Raw genomic sequence first — 21,306 nt, 5'->3', positions numbered from 1 at the left:
GACCCGCCCGCCAACTCGTACGCAATGAGCCAAAGCGCATCGTGGCGGTCCGATGCTGGGCCCGACACCGAGGCCCTGACTCTGAAATCATAATATTTACAGTGATTTCAAATGCATAATTTTATTTACATTTCCTGGAGAGGAGATAAAATTATTATTACCATTCCGTTTCCTCTCGAACGAACGGACGATCGCAACTGGATGGGAAGGAAGATGGAGGTGAATGGCGGACTGGCAGCCTGGCAGGAATCCGCACGGTCATTCCTCATCGAACAGCAGAAGCCGGTAGTCAGCGCGCGATGAGCGCACGTCAGTGCCAGTTTGTGTCTGTTTCTCGCGTTTGCGTAGGAAGACCATCGTCAGGGGGGACGTAGCCTCAACTGGCTGTACCGCAACCATTTCCGAGAGTATTTGATATTTGTTTCGGTATCTAGCGGACAAACATACAAGCAAGTTTAATGGAATTTGCAGATCCAGCACCAGTGGCAGCAATGGAATGCGTTTCGAGCGGCATTAAACCATCCACTTCCATGTGCGAGGGCCACGGCAGATTTGGCCCCCGATTTAAAGTTAAATTTACACTGTTTCGCCAGTCGGAATGGCGTTATCACAACCACTTACCCGTGCGTCTTGAACGCCGCGACCCAGTATAGGAAGCTGGGGTCCCCGGATCACCGTTAGAGCTGTTTCGGATGAATCCGCGTGAAGGCCAGAGGCACCTTTCACGGCTGGATCGCGCAGACACCGGAGTAACGAAGCGTAAGGTTTGAGTTGTAACACAAGAGAGAGAGTTTTATTCAAAACCACTAGTATTTATAAACTTATCCTTAACTTAACGCTTCCTAAAGTCAGCGACCGCGTCCCTACCTCCCGTTTCCTCTCCACCTCCTGTTCCTGCCGCGTTGGGTGAGCTGACTCGGTCAGTTGACGTCAACCCTTGCCTGATGCAACATTGGTGCACGCTCATTGGTTCTGGGCGGGTAATCGATAAAGTATTGATTCGGCGGTTTGTTCATGCGGCCAACAACCTCTTGCGACAGTTGTTATTCTTGCGCGAACGACCGGCCGCTTTCGGGTCGTCGCTTGGCCGAGTTGGCATGAACTGTTGCTGGAGCGAAAGAACGCATCTTCAGCAATCATTACCCCCCTATCATGGTGATCGCCATCGATCACCATCATCGACTGTTAAGCGGCGGGCGCGGTTGGCGCGTTGCATATTTGGTGGCGGATTGTTGCAACGCCTTTCCGTACCGAGACAAATCACGGCAGCGACCAAAAACAGGGGTAGGTCGGTGGTGGAGGCAGGTTTGGGCCGCTGCATCCCCCCCCACTTATTTGTGCTTGGTGTTCGCCTAGAAGAGGTGATCACCAAGCAGGTAAGTACGATGGCTTAAGGCCGGTTTCCTAACTAACTCTAACTAAACGGCTTATCTGTTTGTCTAATTTGATTATGCGGGGACTTTCCTCCCGCGGTTGGATGAGGCAATAATAAAAATAATAATAATAAAAAGGGAAAAGATAAACAAAAAATTACTAATTATTACGAACTTATTTTTCTGTTGGAGCAGCTGCGCGTAGTCGCGGCTTATGGCTGTATCGTCCTTATTGCCCACTCTGGGGTTCCTATTCTAACGCTCAACTGCGCGTGGTCGCGGCTTACGGCTGGCCTGTTTCATTATTGGGTCCTTAGAATCCTATTGTGCCCAGCTGCGCGCGACCGCGTCTTATGGCTGTGTTGGCATCGTTGCCCACTTTTGGGACTTATGTTCCTATCCTAAAGCTCAACTGCGCATGATCGCGTCTTACGGCTGGCCTGTCCCATTATCGGGCCCTTAGAGTCCTATTGTGCCCAGCTGCGCGCGATCGCGTCTTATGGCTGTATTGGCAACCCTAAATAAAAGGAATATTATTGGCGCTTTTGGCCACCCCAGAGGATCTCCTTACTTATCGGCTCCCTTGGCTGAGTGAATCATAATAAAAATTATGACCAGCGTTGTGACCGCTATGCCCACTACGGGCCAGTGAAATATTATCCTAGCACAGCTGCGCGCGATCGCGTCTTATGGCTGTGTGCAATATATATGTCCGTTCTCGGACCCTGAAATTTGGCGTCCTAACTATTGGGGCCATACCGAGGCCGATTTTTTTTTCTGATTTCGCCTAAGTGGAGGAGGAGAGTTGTGCCTTTTCTTTCTTTAGCTTATAGATTATATTAATTGGATCCGGGTTATTTTCTAAATGGCTAGCTTTCAGCCTATTTTATTTATATGCGGTTGGGGTTTTTACCACTCCCCGTTGTCACCACGTCGTTGGCTGCCTCGTCCGGGTCTCTCGGGTAGGCCTGCCAAATGGCGAAGGCCTCCCCGAGCCCGTGCAACCAAAAATCTTCGTACACGTCGTGGGGAAGCCGGGCCAGCTCCCACTTCCTCAGTTCCGGGGAGGCGGCCCCCCAGGTATACATGCGCTTGCTGCGGTAATCGTCCGCAGCGACCACCATAAGTATGCTTGTTAGCCTACAATGTTGTTAAAAATGAAATGAACAAAGTAAAGGAATACGAGAAAAAGAACAAAAAAAATAAAATAGATATGAATATTATATCAAATAACCAAAAAGGAAAAAAAAAATCAAATATAATTATATGTAAGTAATGCATTTAATAAATGTAGGCGGGTAACGTGCCAGACTGCCCCCGACTTTCCTGGGCACGGCAGCTGGACGTGTCCGCCGACGCATAAAATAAACCAATTAACCTAAAAAAAAAAAAAATTTATATATAAATAAACATAAACATCTCCCGCATAACGGTCGGTTGGAGTGGTTATCCTTCGTGATTTCTTTCTCTCTCGCCTTTTCGTTGTTAAATAAGGAATGCGTAGAGCGGACCCCTATGTTCGATCATAGCGTACACGGCCGATCGAAAGTCCGTGTTCGCTATCATATGGGCATCTCCAGGCGTTGCTCATTTCAACCCATCTTGGTGAAAACCGTTCTTTCAAAATCCAAACTCACTCCGGTAACCGACCGTTCGATTAACTTCCTAAAAATAATGTGCATTAGTTTTACCTGTAATTAAAAAAAATCATATAGCTTTCCCAATGAAATAAAATGATCATGCTGAATTGAAATGTTCTCCTTAATCATAAAATTGCTTTAATCTATTAACATGCACTCTCTCGTGCTTCTTTCCGTTTCTAATTACCACGGTTTGCTCGCTAGGTATTTCTATAACGGTATAAGGGCCTCGCCACGTGCTTTGCAGCTTTTGCCCAACCCCCATCGGGTTTGCCTGGACGAGCACTTTGTCGCCCCACATCGGCGACCATTCATTTGTGCTGCGATCATATTTCTCCTTACGCTGCTCCTTCGATTGCTTCAAATTGGCACTGGCGATCTCGTGGACACGCTTAAATATGTTCTTAATTTCTATGGCGTACGTGTGATAATTAGCATCGATCACGTCGCTTTTATAAATCGAACTGGGAAGCCGCGGGCTGTACCCATACAAAAGTTCATAGGGCGTGAACTTTGTGGACGAGTTTACAGTCGTATTGTACTCGTAACAAAAGAAAGGTAGAAAATTGTCCCACACATGGGGATCTCCCATTACATACTGCCTTAGGTATGTTTTGAGCTCTCTATTGGCTCTTTCCACTAGGTTAGCCTGGGGATGGTAGGCGCTAGTGTTGATCTTTTTGATCTTTAGAATTTTACAAACACTTTTCATCAGTTGACCCATAAAATTGGTGCCTTGATCGGTAACCAACTCTTCTGGTATACCGTGCTTACACACTACATGCTCGACAAAAGTTTGGGCGACCGTTGCGGCCTCTTGGTTCGGCATTGCCGCCGCTATCACATACCGAGTGAGGTCATCCTGGACCATCAACCCGTAGTGATTCCCACGCTCCGTTAAAGGGAGCACGACGATATCCATAAAAATCTTTTCAAACGGTTCGGCGGCCGTGGTTGTGATTTTCATGGGGATACGATTGTACTTGCAGATTTTATTTTTCTGACAAGACTCGCATTTGCGAACGTAATCCTCAATATCGCGTCTCATGTTAGTCCAATGGTATATTGCTGCGAGCCTCTTTCTCATTCGTTTCGCGCCCACATGCCCCCCTAGGGGTGCATCATGAAACTCTCGTAGCAATGTCGGTACCTCGTGCGGTTGCACTTCTATTCTTTCGGAAGCCGTGTTGTACAGGGAGAAAGCGAAACCGTGCTGTTCTCCCAAAAATTGTACCATCTCCAAGATCTCAAACTGTTTGATTCGTTTAAGCGATAGGATTGGAATTTCATGATCAGTGTCAGTCATTTCCTTCAGCTTCAACAAGCACTGGTGAAACCTTTCAAAAAATACAGTACTGTTAATTAACGAGTTACTTTTCCCTTCTAAAATAACTCCTAAAATCTTTGCCTCTGGGACATGCACCACGCACTGGGATGTGTAATCCTTTAACCCGTGCGTTGGTGTCCATATTTTCGAGATCTCGCTATGCACGGATCTGCTGTTTAAAATAACAATGCGGTATCGCGAGGGGTCGTTTTCCATTTTCCGGACAAACCGGAGCTTACTCAACTCAATTGCGTTTTCCGACCTAAGTTGATCGAACTGCTCATATAATTCCCGTGAGAGCATTTCTTCCTGCGACACATCATCTTCCGCTGACGGTAAATTCATCAGATCTGCGGTATGTGGGTCAGTGTCATCTGGTCGTCGCGTATCAGGAAGAGGAGGGGTTTCCACACGCTTCGCATGTTCGGCGTCTTTTTGCAGTTTCTTCCTCTGCTGCCGTGTCATGATGGCCATCACTGGCGTTTCTTCCAACTCCTCAGTTACTTCTTTTGACATGTCCGACGACGGTATGCGTGACAAAAAGTCCGCCACTACGTTTTCGCTACCTTGCTTGTAGCGGATATCACATTCAAAACCCTGCAACTGCAATCTCAGTCGAGTCAGGGTGGGCGAGGTTTCTTTCAAGCGCCAAATAGAAACCAGCGGCCTATGGTCCGTATACACGATAAATCGCTGACCATACACATAGTGTCGGAAGTACTTTACTGCCCATACGATTGCGAGCAATTCCTTCTCGATGGTATGGTATCGTTCTTCGGCGCCGATCAACGCGCGGCTTGCAAAGGCTATTGGCCTGTTCGTGGTCTTTTCGTTCGACAGCACCGCTCCGATTGCATAATTGCTGGCATCGGTGGTAAGAACAAAAGTGTCAGCATAATTGGGGCGCACCAGCAACGGTTCGCTCACCAACGCGGACTTGAGGTCGTCAAACGCCGCTTGACACTCCGATGACCAATGAAATTTAACGCCCTTCTTTAGCAAGTCGTTAAGCGGCTTGCGCATCTTCGCTACGCCCGGTATGAACTTAGCGTAAAAGTTAACGGTTCCTAACACGGACCTGACCTGCCTTATGGTGGTTGGCGGCTTCAGCGCCGCGATTTTGCTGACGCTCTCCCTCAGTGGTTTGACACCATGTTTATCAATTTGGTGACCCAGATATTGTATTTCTTCACACAACAGCTGGCATTTCTTCGGCTCTAAACGTAAGTTGTGTTTACGCAGCCCTTTCAAAACCTTCTCCAGATGTTCGTTGTGTTCTCCAATCGTTCGACCATACACCACGATGTCGTCCAAGTAGACCACCGCTCTAACGTCGGGGATCTCATATAACACCGTGTTCATTAACCTCTGAAAAGTAGAGGGACTATTCTTTAAACCCATTGGCATTCGCGTGTATTCATAATGCCCGTTTGGCGTTGAGAATGCCGTCTTTGGCGCGTCCTTGGGATGGAGGGGTACTTGGTAAAAACCCGATTTTAAATCCAAGGTTGAAAAGTATTTACTATCCCCTAATGTGTCCAATACCTCGGGGATCAATGGTATTGGATACACGAATGACTTCGTGATTAAATTTAACTCGCGATAATCAACCACAATGCGATATCGCTGCTCACCATCGGCTCCCAATTTCTTGCGTATGCACATCACCGGTGCATTCCAAGGGCTTGTGCTATGCCGCACTATTCCCTGCGCAAGCATTTCTTCAACTTGCTCGACCACTTGCTTCTTCGTGGCCTCCGGATAACGGTACTGCCGTTTATGTATCGGCACGTCACTCGACGTTTCTATTTCATGCACTGTTGCATCAGTGCTTGTAAACACATCTCCTTCGAGAAAGAACACATCATTGTGCTGATCGATTATCTGCTGCACCTTTTCTCCCTTGTCGTGCAATTTCAGCACTTCAAATAACATCGTGTTTCGTTGTGGTCCCTGTATTTTCTTAATATCGCGATACTCCACAAGGTCGTAATCTAAATTGGCATCCAGATCCTCCTCTCGGTACATCATTGGATCCTCTTCCCTATTAAAATAAACGGTCTCGGTTGCCGCTAACTTATTTTCTATCTTAATTTCACAGGGGCCCGCGGTGACGGGTAACGTCCCGTAGTTCATGGGCATTTGCGCCCGGGGTTCATTTCCCCTTATTGTTTGGGTCTTTAAGGCTTCATTGGCCTGCTGTACCGGGGTAATATCCTCCGTATAGAGCGTTACATGCCCATCCTTATAACTAATGTCGGCGGCATACCGATGTAGGAATTCTGCCCCGATTATGCCTGGCAAGTCTAACTCTTGAACCAGGTGAAATTTTGTAGGGAAGCATATCCCACTAATATTTAAAGGGATGACGCACGCTCCTAGCGTTTCCACCGTCTTACCACTAATTCCCGTTAGGCGGGTTCTTTCATTGGCATTAAGACCATTTAGCCCCATACGAATGGCTTCAGTCCAGCGCAGCACGCTCACCGATGCTCCGGTGTCGATGAGTAATTCTACCGGCTCGGGTATCCCTCGAACCGTTTGCAGTTTCGCGCTGATCAGCCCGTTTCTGACACATTCTAAGCTGAGTTGTACAGGGTGTCTTATCTTAGTATTAATTTGCATGCCTTCCTTAATCGTTGGCATGATGCTGGAGGCTCCGTTCGATTCCGGCAGCCTATGTAATGAGAAACTATTGTATCGGGAACCATCTTCCTCCTTGCACACACCATGGTTCCCGATTACAAGTTTTTTCGGTGCTCATTAGGAGCTGCTCCCCCGGCGGGCGGCGGCTGGCCGTAATGATTCACCCCCGTGGGTGGCGGTGGTACTTGATACTGTTGCGGTACCATATAAGGTTGTGATACTATGTATGCGTGCGGGTCCACTTGTGACTGCACTCCCGAAAATTGTTGGGGAGTGGGGTATGGTTTCATCTGATATTGTTGCGGAGTTAAATGAGGATAAAACCCCATGGTTGGTTGGGGATTGTAAACATTATTCCCCGGGAATTGTCCCTCAGCGCTTTGATAAGACGGGTGGTAGTAACCCGTTCCCACTTGACTTTCAGCTGAAGTGCTGCAAGTGTTTTGGTAAATAGGGTATTGGTTCGGTCCCGGGTGGTTCTTCCCTGTCGCGTTCTGCCCTCCTTGGGTCGACGAGTGTTGTCGGTACCCGCCAGAGTTTTGTCCCAGGTGCGGACGGTCAGCACTTTGGTTGCGACCATACGATTGATTCCCCCCATGGTGTTGGGAATCATGTTGCCGTGCGGGTGCATATTGCTGCGACTGCACATATGCTCCATCATTATGGCCTGCTGGGCCGTTCTGGTACTTATGGCCCTTGTTTCGGCCGTTCCATTGCTTGCTGAAGTTTTGCTGCTTATTGTGCTGTGCGTTCGCGGGAGCTTGGCTTGCATTTCTGCGGCTCTCCGCACCCCGTTCGATCTCGAGGGCAACTTGTTCTTCCTCCAAGAAATCGAGCAATGGTCGAATTTCCATATCGCGATGGTTACGGGCGACAGCCTTTAAAGCCTTGTCTCGTAATCCGGCTAACGCGTGCATTTTCATCACCCGCCTGGGATATCGTTCCCCGCTAGCGGCTTCGTGATCTTCAATCATGTCCACGAGTTCGAGCACGCGCTCCTTGTAAACTGGATACGCTTCGTTCGTGCCCTGTTCCAAACCTTCGATCTGCTGAATCAAAATTTCCAGCTTGATCTCGGTACCGAATTCTTTCAGAAGGCGTTTTCTCACTTCCGGGTATGAGTCCGCACGAATGCGTTTAAAATATCCAGCAGCCTGGCCTTTGAGTTTTGCCAGCACCACCTGAACCAATCCGGTGTCGGACTCGCCTTCTGGAATCTGCGATGCCAGTAAATCCAGCTGGTACAGAAAACCCTCTAATTCCCGTGGTTTTCCGGTGAAATCCGGCACCACCCTCATCGCCGTATCGGTAGGGAATACGTATGCCATTTTAAACGACGGGAACGTCTGGTTTAATGAATCGTTCCGTTTATCCGCTTTGATTTCGTCTTTCAGTTCCTCCGCCAATTCGGGAGGAACGGGCTCACTCTCAATTCGAATTGCTGAGAGTGGTAAAAAATTAACGCACGTTGAAGTGCGAGTTTGTGGTGCAACGGTTGCACTTTCCGCGGGAACCGAACCTTGGGTGGCGTTTGTGCTTTCGGCGCTTGCGTTTTCTGCGCTTGCGTCTGCGCTGGCTTGCGTCTGGCTGCGCAGCACCCGATCCGTCATTTATCTCCGAGGTTAGTGTATTTATGAAAATGGGAGTTCCGCCGGAATAAGCGCCAAAGCCTCTCGGCTCTCTAATACCTTCCCGCTAGTTGCTCCTCAGTGTATCGAGAGCCTATGCCGCAGAAGGGGAGAGTCGAAAGACAATGATCTTTCGGATGTGACGGAATTGTTCCCGAATATTTTATAATTATGTTAGTAATTAATAGAATGTGGCCAGGCGCAAACCCCCGCACCTGTAGCCACTAAATAAAATGGGGTCACTTACCGAACGATTCCTTCCCTTTTTTTTTTCTTCGGTTTTGTGAAGGTGTTAGTTCCTACCTTAAGATTGCCGGCAGCATTATTTCTTTTTTTTTTCCCGCTGCTTCGATGCAGCTGCTTCTGCGACGGATCGATGCGTTGGCTGTACCCTCTGCTGCGTGGCGACGACTTCGCTGCTCGATGGGTTTCCAATGCGCCGGCTCGAATTTCCTACGCGTCGCGCGTCGAAGGGTTTCAGCAAATTTTTTTTTTCTTTTTTTTTTTTTTTTTTTTTTTTTGTCACTGCACAACAACACCTCATTTAATTACACTTTAGTCACTTAAGTAAACTCAGCTAATTATTCACTGAAATCTGCAGTTATTTTTTTCACAAACTACTCACAATTTATAGCACTATCACTATTGTTTAGTTAGCACTATTGTTACCATTAATGTCACTTAACTAACTTTTTATATAATTGGTACACTACACTTGTTTAGCTTATCAACTTTGATAACTTATGTAGTGTTCATAATTTGCACTTAATAGTTTATATTTCACTATTCTACACTCACTAAGTTCACTGCGTCTTTTTCTTCGCCCACCGGGCAAATACTCGTAGACGCTGGGGATTTTTTCATCCCACCGCTGTCACCAGATGCGAGGGCCACGGCAGATTTGGCCCCCGATTTAAAGTTAAATTTACACTGTTTCGCCAGTCGGAATGGCGTTATCACAACCACTTACCCGTGCGTCTTGAACGCCGCGACCCAGTATAGGAAGCTGGGGTCCCCGGATCACCGTTAGAGCTGTTTCGGATGAATCCGCGTGAAGGCCAGAGGCACCTTTCACGGCTGGATCGCGCAGACACCGGAGTAACGAAGCGTAAGGTTTGAGTTGTAACACAAGAGAGAGAGTTTTATTCAAAACCACTAGTATTTATAAACTTATCCTTAACTTAACGCTTCCTAAAGTCAGCGACCGCGTCCCTACCTCCCGTTTCCTCTCCACCTCCTGTTCCTGCCGCGTTGGGTGAGCTGACTCGGTCAGTTGACGTCAACCCTTGCCTGATGCAACATTGGTGCACGCTCATTGGTTCTGGGCGGGTAATCGATAAAGTATTGATTCGGCGGTTTGTTCATGCGGCCAACAACCTCTTGCGACAGTTGTTATTCTTGCGCGAACGACCGGCCGCTTTCGGGTCGTCGCTTGGCCGAGTTGGCATGAACTGTTGCTGGAGCGAAAGAACGCATCTTCAGCAATCATTACCCCCCTATCATGGTGATCGCCATCGATCACCATCATCGACTGTTAAGCGGCGGGCGCGGTTGGCGCGTTGCATATTTGGTGGCGGATTGTTGCAACGCCTTTCCGTACCGAGACAAATCACGGCAGCGACCAAAAACAGGGGTAGGTCGGTGGTGGAGGCAGGTTTGGGCCGCTGCACATGTGTCGTTAATATTTTAATGCAAAAATGCTATCATTGCTGTTGCTGTATAGTTACATGGGTCATTCAGTGTGCAGAAGAAGTAGATTGATGGTACTTTAATTCCAAAATCTGTAATCCGCCAAATCCCCAGCACCGAAAACGAGACAAGCTTCGAAGGCCAATTTTAGCTTTTGAGAGAGAGAGAGAGAGAGAGAGAGAGAGAGAGAGAGAGAGAGAGGGAGAGAGAGAAAGATTGAAAGAGAGAAAGAGCTACTTCTCGGTCGAACCCTCGTAAAACATTCGGAAACTTTTCAAATATTCAGCTAATGCTGTTTAATGAATGAGTCCACTAACGGCTTCCCCGGTAAGTGGTCTGCCCAATGGTTTAAAGGAATGGCTTTACGAATGGGTCGATCCGGACCGCTCCCATGTATGGGCATCTACTTTATGACTTTTCTTGCTGGCTATTAGTTGAAGGTGAGGATGTGGTCCAGAAGTAAAGCAGCAAAAAAAAACCGTCGAACACACAACTTTAACACCCCAGCATGTGGCCTATGAAACAATGCAGTTGCTTATCGCATACATGCCCATTGGTTGATAAACTTCAAAGCAAACCTATGGAGCGATCCGACGAGTTGATCCACAGCACAATCGTATATCTCACCGTCGGTGTTACTCCGGGTGGCTCGGGTGTCTTAAGTTGATTCTTAACATCTGCTAATGACGCTGGCCGAGTGTACGCTTCGCTTCGAAACTGTTACTATTGATCCGACGGAGAGGGACGGGAGGAGAATGGACATGTTGAAATTCAGTTCATGGTCGTCCAAAAAGCGGCTCGCTCCAACCGGTGCACCATTAATCAAAAAGCTTGCGCTCCACGGTGGTATTGCCGATGCGATGTGTTGATGCTCGCTGAAAGCTAAGACAAGCTATGCAAAAGGCGCTTGCAGCAGAGCCGGGCGACCACCAGAATTACTAGACCAAACTGGACCTGGAGCTCCTGGTCCTGGCGGTCCATATTTGACTGCATCGATTTGATGCCGCAGAGTGCGGCCAATTCATCGGAGTGCCTGCTTGCCTTCTCGAGAGCAGGGATCTGTGCAAATACATAGTGAATTATGGTCTCATTGTGCTGCTGCTGCTGCTGCTGCTGCTGGTGGCGGTGGCTTCGATCGTGACCATCACCGAGTTCCCGGCACAGGCAAGGGGGGGGGGGGGGGGTGCAAGGCGAAACATCGGCAACGGTTGTAATATTTGCATAGAATTTAATTACACTAATGGACTTTTCTTTTGTTGATGTCTGCTTTTTCGTTCGTTCGCGCGCTACGCAGCAAAAGGAGTCGTTTCTTGGGAGCGGCAGTTTCCCTTTTAGGTTCTGTTGCCTTTAGAGTAGACGCTTGGACGACGGATTTGTTTGCAGTAGGACCTCTAGGACCCTCCGAATTGCGTTCATTAGGGCTTTGGGAGGCCAGTTTTATTATTAATTACATTTATCGACTGCAGGTTCGCGACTGTAGTCGATTGTTCAAACAGAACAGGCCACTCCTGATGGTGCTGGTGAAGTCTACAGATCCTGCAGAGTAATGCGATTACTAGGATTAATTTGATTACAGTTCCAATGCGAGACCCTAAAGTCATTTACCTGCAATCTGTCGTTGAGCAATAAGCAAAAAAGGATGGCAGAATGGATGAATTGGTTTACAACTGCAATGTCTTCTTTCAAAAGTATATTCATAGTACATATCCGCGTGTCAAAACTACTTTACAAACTCGCTTGTTAGCAGCCTTCGACACGTAAAGGCAGAAAAACTGTCAACATGTTGGCACAAAGCTCAATCCGTGTCCGACATTATCGCATTCGGTTTGATTGCAAATACCAGCCTGCAGGACACCTTTGCCGATGAGTGCCTGTTATCTGCTGGTATCTTGCGCTACCTGACACACCGAGAAACGTGCAATTAAAGTGTCCAACATCAAAACACGACGCTTGCAAGCAGCAGCACCGGGCGGCAGGAGCAACTTTTGCCACAGCTTCACAGTCAGATTAATCAGAGGACAGCTTGTCAGATTACACGTTGCAGATAGCTTCACTCAACGTCACTTTGATTGTGTTTTGATTTGTTTTTGTATTATAACACCTCCGCCCCATTACTACAAGTCTCTCTGTCAGGAGAGTGACACGTTTTGTGCTTCTAGCTACATTGCTTTTTTGAATTAGAGCGCAAGCTTGATGCGGCCACTGTCCTTTTAGCGCCCAAGAATGAAATGTCGGCAGCAATGGAAACATACTACACATTTATCTGCATAGCTGGAACTTAATTTGGGGCGTTGGGATCTACTTTACGTCATTTCAAGCACAAAGATGGAGAGGAGAAACATTAAAGAGAAGTACTTGGTCCTCAAATTGGAATATCACTTAAACGATAATTTGGAAAAAGAAGAACACACGCCGACCACTTATTGTGATGGCCGCATAGGGGAGAGAGCATTAGGGGTGCTTTGCATTTATGACCGAAATGTACTGCTGCTGCTGTTGATGCTGCTCCTTCTGCTGGCCATAGCTAATGATGACTGGCGCTGGTCCAATGGGTGGGCGAGGGGTGGGAACATATTAAGCTGTTTCTCACAAGCATCAGAGGCGACAGCGACGCTGACGCCGACGCCAACCGGCGATGCCACCAATTAATATGCCGCTCGTATGCGCCATGTCTTGACATAGCACGTGCCGTAGCACCCACGGCGACACGTGGAGAGATGTTCATCTGCTGAACCTTTTCCGCTCTCCGCTCCGCTACAGATACGCGGACCCGGGCTGCGTTTTGCTGGGGCTGATGCTGATCGACGAACGGATTGGTTCGCGTTTGCTTTCGTCGTTTTCTTCTCTCTTTTTTTCTCTATCGCTTCGGAACCAGACACCGGGGACTGTTTACATCTTATTATGTTTTCTTTTTCTTTTCCTGTGCTATTTATGAGCCCTGCATCGGGAATCTGAGGAACGGGGGGGGACAGCGCAACATCGATGCTTATGCAGTGTCTGTGACGGCGGTGGCGGTGGCGATGAACGGCTTATAAGAACCGCACCGTCGTGTCGCTGATATGTAGCATTTCATTTTCATTCTCTCGTTTCTTTTGTTGAACCCTTTGGATAAAAGTGTTCTGATAGCTAAACGCTTCTATCGTTGTCTATACCTTAGAAGACCTTCCCCAAGTGTACCTCCAGGGTATTCAAGAAGTTGTATACACAGACACACCGAACGGTTGGATTCTCAATATGGTTTATGTTGCTTTTTGTTTTTCTACTTGTTGGAGAAGTTGTTGAAGACCGACTGGTTACACATTTCCCGAATAAACCTCACACGGCTAATGCCAACCGAGGGGCGCTTATCGCGTCGCATGTCTAATGGATGTTACCAGACGCAAAGTAAGTGCAGCCGGTGCCTAATTGCTATCACATGACCCCCACGTGAAGGCCACGACGTTCGTCTGTCAAAGGCGTGGTTCTGAGATGGGTGTTCTCGAGGATTAGTTGCGGCCGTGGAGCACCCATTTTTCGGACCCATTTTTCATGGCACCGCGAAGCTGAAACATGAGCCAGCGAATGAATAATTGAGTCGAAAGGAAAGAGCGCGTGATGGTTCCGAGATCATTCGAGGATTCGGCTGTTGGAGGGGCTTAGTGTGACGCACACGCTACCCAAAAAGTCTGGCAGTCTGGTCTTGGCGTGCCGCGGTAAGAATTATCAAAGGGGCGAGTCGTGTTGTGCCCCTTTTCCTCGGGTGTCCGTAAGCCGAATGCAGTTGATGAAGATGTCATTCGGACCACTAATAATATCTGCATCGCTGCACTCTGGAGGTTTGTCTCTCTCCCTCGAGGGAATTGAGGAACAGTGTTTTGTATCGCAGTCTTAAGCCAACCGAACGCCGAAGTTCTGGTTTATGTTACCGGTGATTGAGACATTCCATTTGCATCCGGAAAGGGGGCTGTTTCGTGGGACACCGACACACATGACAATGATTCATAGTTCCAGTGAGGTGATTTACAGGTGATACGGATAGGTTGAGCGAAGCAACCGTCGCTGGAGGCCACGGCAAACCACCAGTACAGAACATTCCCTTTTTTGGGACCTCAGTTGGTACATTACATGACCCATTCCTACGTCGGGATTGATGTGGTTCGGCGGGCGGGGAGAAGAATGTGTTGACCTCCTAAACCACCGAGATTCGATTTACTTTAACGAGCCTGATGACCGATCGTGCCGATGCGGCGGCGATTTTCATGTAAACGAACCATCGCTAATGCGTCCCGCTTAACGAAACCTTAACCGTCGGTGGTGTCCAGCACGTACGCTTCCCACGGTATCGTAACGAACGAACGAGTCAATTGAATGTGCCCAAAGGACCTTCAGTACCGTCGGGGAATGCCGCTTCCTAATGCCTATAGCTGCGGTACCCCAAAAACGATGAAAGAAGCTTAATGACGTAAGCATTTCGGGTTCCCGGGGCTGTAGGATTTTAGATTTTATGACCACAAACACCAGCAAGCAGGCCTCTATCCCTGTAGCGGTGGTCGTAAAACTGAAATGACATATTTACACATCGTTCGCTCCAATTGTCCGCCCAGAGGAGATACCAGCCGTTGGTACCGGCGGAATGAACTGTAACTAATACTGCTTAATGCGGAGCAAGGAATCGGACATTATTGTTCCGGCCTGTGGTGTCAGTCTTTCTCCTACGATATCCGCTTGCGTAGGTTCAATCAATTGGGAGAGGAGGTGCCACGGGGAGGGGGATCGTGACGGATGTTTATGCCCTAGTTATGCTCTTCTTCTGGGGATCATACTTGGGAGAGTTTTATGAGAGTCAATACAAGATTGATGATGGGGAGCCGCTATCATGTTTGACTGGAGACATTATTTAGTTTGACATAATATTTGCTTCTAGTTCCCGGCGTGTTGATTATTCTTATAATCTAGTTTCAATATTTCTTACAATAAACACGACGCAGGGAACAAGGAAAGACCTCTATGCCATGAAACGGTATCTGTTACCCGTTAACTAGCACAAAACAATGACCAAAAACCTAGTCCATTTGATCGATATGATATGCCAATTCCACTCGCTCCCCCGTTCCCAAAAACAAGTTTTTATTTGATCATTCCTGAGGAGCTGTTCGCTGGAGAGACAAGGCTTGGTGGTAAAGGTGATAGACGCAACAAACGCAAATACCACACGACCAAACAGTGACCTGTTGTGCTCCGAAAGAACAGTGGAACATTTCCATTAATTACACAAAGTTTCAGTCCTTCCAGTTTAGCCCGCGAGAAAGCACATTGTTCGTCCGTCCGTGGGCGCGGATTGGTCAACCAGAGCGAACGGTTAAAGGCGAAGGTTAAATGGAATGTTAGAACTTATCAGAATGCCTTCGGAAATCACACCGTTGCACGCTATCGCGCGTTCATCCGCTATCAACCGGGGGGTTTTTGGGCTAAGATATGTTACGCGAGCCGAGGCGACTCCAGGCGCTCCACCTTCCTTCAATGCCCAAATGTAAGGGCAATTCCTTCGGTCTGCCATGAACGGGATACGTCGAGGAAAAGTGACGGGAGTGGGGCAGCGAGAGCATAAATTTCTTCACGATTCCAATTACTTTTTTCGAACCGAACGAACCGAAGGGACATGTTACCGAAGCCCACCGTCCCTATCGTGGCTCGCACCGAAATGCACATCACATTGGTCGCTCCCCTCTCGTGTTTCTGTATTTCTATTTCGTCTGATCACGACGCTGGTGTTGGCGAAGCGGGGGAGCCACGCGTGAGTTATGTTGGGCACCGCGATAAGCGCCACGCAACGTTCCGTTACAATATCACGCGGGATCGATTATGGTTTATTTGATTTACATTATTACATTGGCTCCGCATTGTGCTCCGTTTGGCCATTCGCGTCAAAATGTTACCACTACTACGTCCACGATATATTTTGTTTTTATTCGTTTTACGGGCACTCTTGGAAATCCGAATCCGTCGCATTCGGAGGACTTATTGGATCGGAGGTCTATTGGATTCCATTCGAGTCCCTTTCGAGCTCTGGCAGTTGCTGTGCCCTTTTCACACCGCTCGTGGATATGCTCTGTGGTGCCGCTTAAGAGGGGAGCCCGACTGGCAACATCGATATGAATTACGATTGTTCTTTCTTCGCCGTCGCCGATGGAGCCATTGCATATTGCATGCACGATTTATCCACTTTTAATTAGAGTGATTGATGCTCACGATTCCAATTTAACTCGACAATAACGGGGCGGTTGATTTAAATCTTAAAACAGAAAGACTCTACGGCAGACGGCTCATTGAAGCGTTAGGAAAGAGAGAGAGAGAGAGTGTAAATCATGGTCTTGGGGGTCTCGAAACAACTTGGAAGAAAACATGGTAACATCTCAGTTAATTCGCTTTTATTCTAAGTGCATTTCGCACCTTTATTTGTCTTGACCGGTGCAACATGTATTTTGGGGAATTGCTCAAAAACCTTCCAATGTGGAGCTTTATTGAACTTAACTATGGAGCAACTCCATTAACGCGGCACAATGCAATCTCATTCGCCATATTTTGTAGGGTGGCCCGGTTCTTCGCCTTTCTGGTTTGCACGCAGCTTCCAAGGCGGTTGGAGCTAGCAGTGGCCTCCGTTTTAAGGATTTTTTCAATTTCTGCGACCTTACCGGCGTACGCCGTTGTTAGTGCGGAATAGTATGCTCCAAACTAAAATTATTGGAAATAGTAATACAAAGATTAGTAAATTAATGACTCGATATAATAGCAAACAAAGGATTGTTTGAACTTACCACAGAAGTTTGGCAGATCCCCGGGGTGGGAGACCATTCGCAGGTGGGAAAGTTGAGATAGAAATCATCCAGATCGTACACGGTTTGATCGAGCATGTCGCTGAAAAGGTTGACGATATTGAAGGTGCGTGTTACCTCGATGTTGAAGCACACTTCCACCCCGTAGGCCAACAGTGCGAACGCGTTCTCGATCAGTGGGAAGTATTTGTTAAAGCACTTGGTCGAATGTTGCCCACTAGCGACCAGTACCTCGATTACTAAGGTGATGGATCCGTAATCCAGCGGGTTTAACAGTTGCTTGAACTCAGTAATGTACGCGTAAGATTTGTTGAAATAACCCGGAAAAACGTCACTCGACAACATGGCCGGTATCCCGATCAGCTTGGTGTACGAGGTGTTGAACTGTGCAATCGTTCCGCTCAGTGCAGCCGTGTGGTTCGGTAGGTACTGTAGCATTGGAGAGTGGCTAGTTTGGACGCGAGTTTTCATCGCATTCACCAACAATTGCAGCTGAGTACCGAGCGAGGTTTCATTAGTCCGGAAGCGTGTATAGTAGACGTCCAGGTCACCGTTCAATACTCTCGAAAGGTTATTCAAACGGTACAGAAATGCGTCTGCCAGCCTGATATTATCTATTGAGGTGTGTATAGTGTTACGGACCGCTTCGGTAGTGGCCGACCAGTCCATTACTTCAGTCTGCATCGCGAGCACGCTGCTTGGTCTCACTCTGGTCTGACCATTTTGGTACCTTGCGTCGGCGACATCGCCTTGAAATGATTTCAATTGCGTTTCCACCTGAACGACAGCATTGTACATATTTGTGAACGCATCACCAAACAGATAGTTAATGTCTGTTCCTACTAGACCGATTAGCTGCGTTTTTGTGGAGGGTACTTGCGTGTTAAGAAAGCTTTTGAAGGGAGTTATGGCGTTGTACATGCTATTGAAGACGGCATTGATGCCTTTAGTGTCGTCAGGTGCGGCTACAACGATCGCAGTGGCTGCCGTCGATCCCAACGTGGCTACCTTAGTTCCAAGCGATTCCATTAACGGCAAAATGGTGGTGAACAGTGTGTAGTTCGTGAGCAACTTGAGCCCATTCTTGTCGTCTGCTGTCAGCAGTCCAGTGTTGGTGACGTTCGCATACATCGCAATGGTGCCACTGTTCACTATAGTTCCCTTCGCGCCGAAATCTGGCCTGGGCTCTGCACGCACATTCTATAACAATTGGTGCATTTGTGGAGAATGATCGAATGAAGAAATTTGCTGCGTTGACACTACTGTTCAACTTACCTGGAGCACGGCGCAACTCACTACGAGAACTGTGTACCACACTCTGACCATGATGCTGTCTCGAGAAGGAACTGCGATCGAATGTGAATTCTGCTGTGATTTTCAGGAGTCTTTTTAAAGCAAGCACCACATGGTTGCAGACAGTTGTGCAAATAAGTGACTCTACCGGGGTTCAAGACGAGTTCGATAGTGGAATTGTGTAATTTGAACGAATCTAAACTGGTCCTAGTGGAAATGGCGAGGAATTTCTTCGAAACTCTTCCTTTTGCAAGCGTTTATCTACCATTGAAAAGCTGCTTATGGTCAAAATACGTCTAATCTCTTCGAACACTTCAGCAATTTTCTAAAATTTTACTTTTCTGCAATTCTTCGTATTTCTTGTAAACATTTCGTAATACCAACCCAATTATAGCTTATGGTTTTTTGTATTGTAATAGCAAGGAATTTATTGAAAATGAAACAAAATCCAAAATGAATTTGGAACATGATGTATTTAGACTTGAACGATTGAATAGCGTCAATTCTTCATCCAGCAAAAGACCCAGCAACAATTGTTTGAAAATCTAATAAAAAAAATCCTAAAAAACGTACTATGGAAAATCCAAAAAAACACATCCGAAGTACGGTACGCCGACAAACCTTGAAGAATTGTGTATACAGCTGAAAACATTACACAATGTAACGTTACAAGTTACACAAAACGGTTTGTGAGACATGCGATCGTCTTTTAACTCGATCATTAAAGTTCGAATATGTAACTTATTACAGAATGCAGGAAGACATTGTTCATAATAAATGGAAAATAATTACAAGAGAGTATCACCATTTGATTTTTCTTCATGCTAAGTTAATTCAGTTGACTATTATAACCCTGTAGGTCATTGGCCTTGAAAAGCTCTCGGTATAGTATATAGCATGTTTGGAGTTCCTGTTCCTGTTCTTAATCACAACAGCTGTAGGAACGTGGTGTGGTGTTGTTGATTTTGTTCAAGGCCAATCAATTCAGCTGTTTTGGAAACAGAAACATACCCACCGAACCGCTATTTCGATTTCCAAAACTCTAGTTGAGGGAGTTAATGGGGTATTGAAACAGAAACGATTATATTTTGATCGTTTCAGATTTTACATCACTCAAATCTAATTATAATTAAATTCATTAACTTTTTGCGTTGTTTTTGTCGCTTCCCTTTTTCAATTACAGACTGAACTATCACACAACTTGCAGCAGCTATCGGAAAAGGCACGATCCACAACCGAATTCATCCAAAGACTGAAAGGCATGAGCGACAAAGTGACGGTAAGCAATAGCGATCAATATAGCATATCACCTTGATAGATTGATAGAAATGTGTCCCCATGCTTTGCGGCTTCAGGACACCTGTATTGAGTTCGAACGAGTGGTCACAGCACAGTGTGAGGCGTTGATAGCAGCAATACACGCTCGGAGAGACGTACTGCTGGATGTAATACGAAGTGATAAGGAATCAAAAATACGTACACTGAAGGTAAGTTGTTACGTTCTTTATTCATCCATCATGCGAAAATCATGTGTATTTAACGTTCTCCTGTTACTATCTGTTTCGTTTGCAGGATCAGCAAGCAAGCTGTACGGGGAAACTCCAGCAAACAACGGGTCTCATTCAGTTTTGTATCGAAGCACTAAAGGAAACGGATAGTGCAGCATTTCTGCAGGTAGGTGTCATAGAAACGACTTACATTGGTATAGATATTTCGTAATTGAAGGGATTCTCTCCAAGTGATTATCTCTGCAATAGGTGAACACAGGATAGAATGAAGATTTGAGTAACTTATTGTAAATTCAATCAAGCTTCAACCATAACATATCCAACATGAATAATCCTTCATGTAGACAAACTACAGGATCATCTATATCGGTTTACTCGGCATTTCTCATCAGCGTATGAATTGACCCGCATTACACGTGGTCTCACCTAACCTAAAAACCATAGACAAGCGTAAATGATTGGACCTTGCCAAGGGTACCATGGTAGGATCAGCATAACAATTGAGCTTCTACAAACTTCGAACTGGCCTCGAGCGAAGGTCTAGCCAGCAGCCCAAAACCCAACCCAACCTTTGGCAGGTATTTTCATCACTTCGTCCAAATATGGACTATGTTGACTAAGACGTTCCACGTTCGAAGCGATATGCGGTGCGTGCGGTTAGCTCGCTTCGAAGCTTATGCTACGACACGGAGTTGTGTCGATCGTCGGACAGCAAACCACACGCTCAACAGAACCATGGTGTGACAGGGCGTGTGGCGGAGAGGCTGTAGGACAGTTGAAAAGGTCAGGAAATAAATCAAATGCAAAAACCATCGTATGACAACAACACGGAGCACAGTAAGAGAGTCTACTACACGATGATAGATATTTTCGTCCGAAAGCAGCGACAGAAAAGTAACGAAACCCAAAACATCCAAAAGGCTGAAGGCTGGAACAAGTTTGTCGACCGTCGTTCATTAGGAAGTTTGTGGTGTTGAGAATAGTAAATAGAAACATATTACTCCGTGTGGCAGGAGTTTGGTACACAAGGTTGTCCTCTCTGCGGTGAACTACGTGGCGCACAGACGATTCCCTAGTCAGATTGTTAATGTACCGTGTCTCTCGTTCACTCTCTCTCTCTCTCTCCCGCTATTTCCATCTAGGTCGGCTCGATGTTAATTAACCGCGTCGCCAACACGGACATGACCTGGCACCAGGAGGTCACGAATGCGGCACCGCGCGTATCGCCAATTATCGATCTCACGCTCGACGAATCGTCCGTAATCCGCGCCATCGATAATCTCAACTTCATTCAAATGAAGCGTAAGTACGACCAGCACATTCGGCTCCACCAGGAGCGACGGCAGCAGCTTTCACGACCGAGCACCGCACACAACGAGGTGTGAAGAAA

At 47.0% G+C, this 21,306-nt stretch overlaps 2 protein-coding genes across 4 annotated transcripts in view; one reads left to right on the top strand and one right to left on the bottom strand.

The window, feature by feature from the left end:
• LOC126571801 (E3 ubiquitin-protein ligase TRIM9) overlaps window positions 1-21,306 on the top strand; it is a 77,364-nt gene that overhangs the window by 42,585 nt on the left and 13,473 nt on the right. For all 3 annotated transcript variants that reach the window (XM_050230624.1, XM_050230627.1, XM_050230623.1), the window contains 4 exons: window positions 19,592-19,687; window positions 19,764-19,895; window positions 19,981-20,082; window positions 21,059-21,218. In XM_050230624.1, coding sequence (XP_050086581.1) covers window positions 19,592-19,687; window positions 19,764-19,895; window positions 19,981-20,082; window positions 21,059-21,218 — 490 coding nt within the window. The remainder of the gene's footprint in view (window positions 1-19,591; window positions 19,688-19,763; window positions 19,896-19,980; window positions 20,083-21,058; window positions 21,219-21,306) is intronic.
• Window positions 16,814-18,441, bottom strand: LOC126571811 (uncharacterized). The gene is made up of 3 exons (XM_050230639.1): window positions 18,391-18,441; window positions 17,098-18,315; window positions 16,814-17,014 (listed from the first exon to the last, which is right to left on the bottom strand). Exons 1-3 carry the CDS (start codon window positions 18,439-18,441, stop codon window positions 16,814-16,816), a joined length of 1,470 nt encoding a protein of 489 aa, XP_050086596.1.

Source organism: Anopheles aquasalis, chromosome 2 (assembly GCF_943734665.1).
Source record: "Anopheles aquasalis chromosome 2, idAnoAquaMG_Q_19, whole genome shotgun sequence".
NCBI classification, from domain to species: domain Eukaryota; kingdom Metazoa; phylum Arthropoda; class Insecta; order Diptera; family Culicidae; genus Anopheles; species Anopheles aquasalis.
This window is presented reverse-complemented; position numbering and strand designations above follow the sequence as displayed.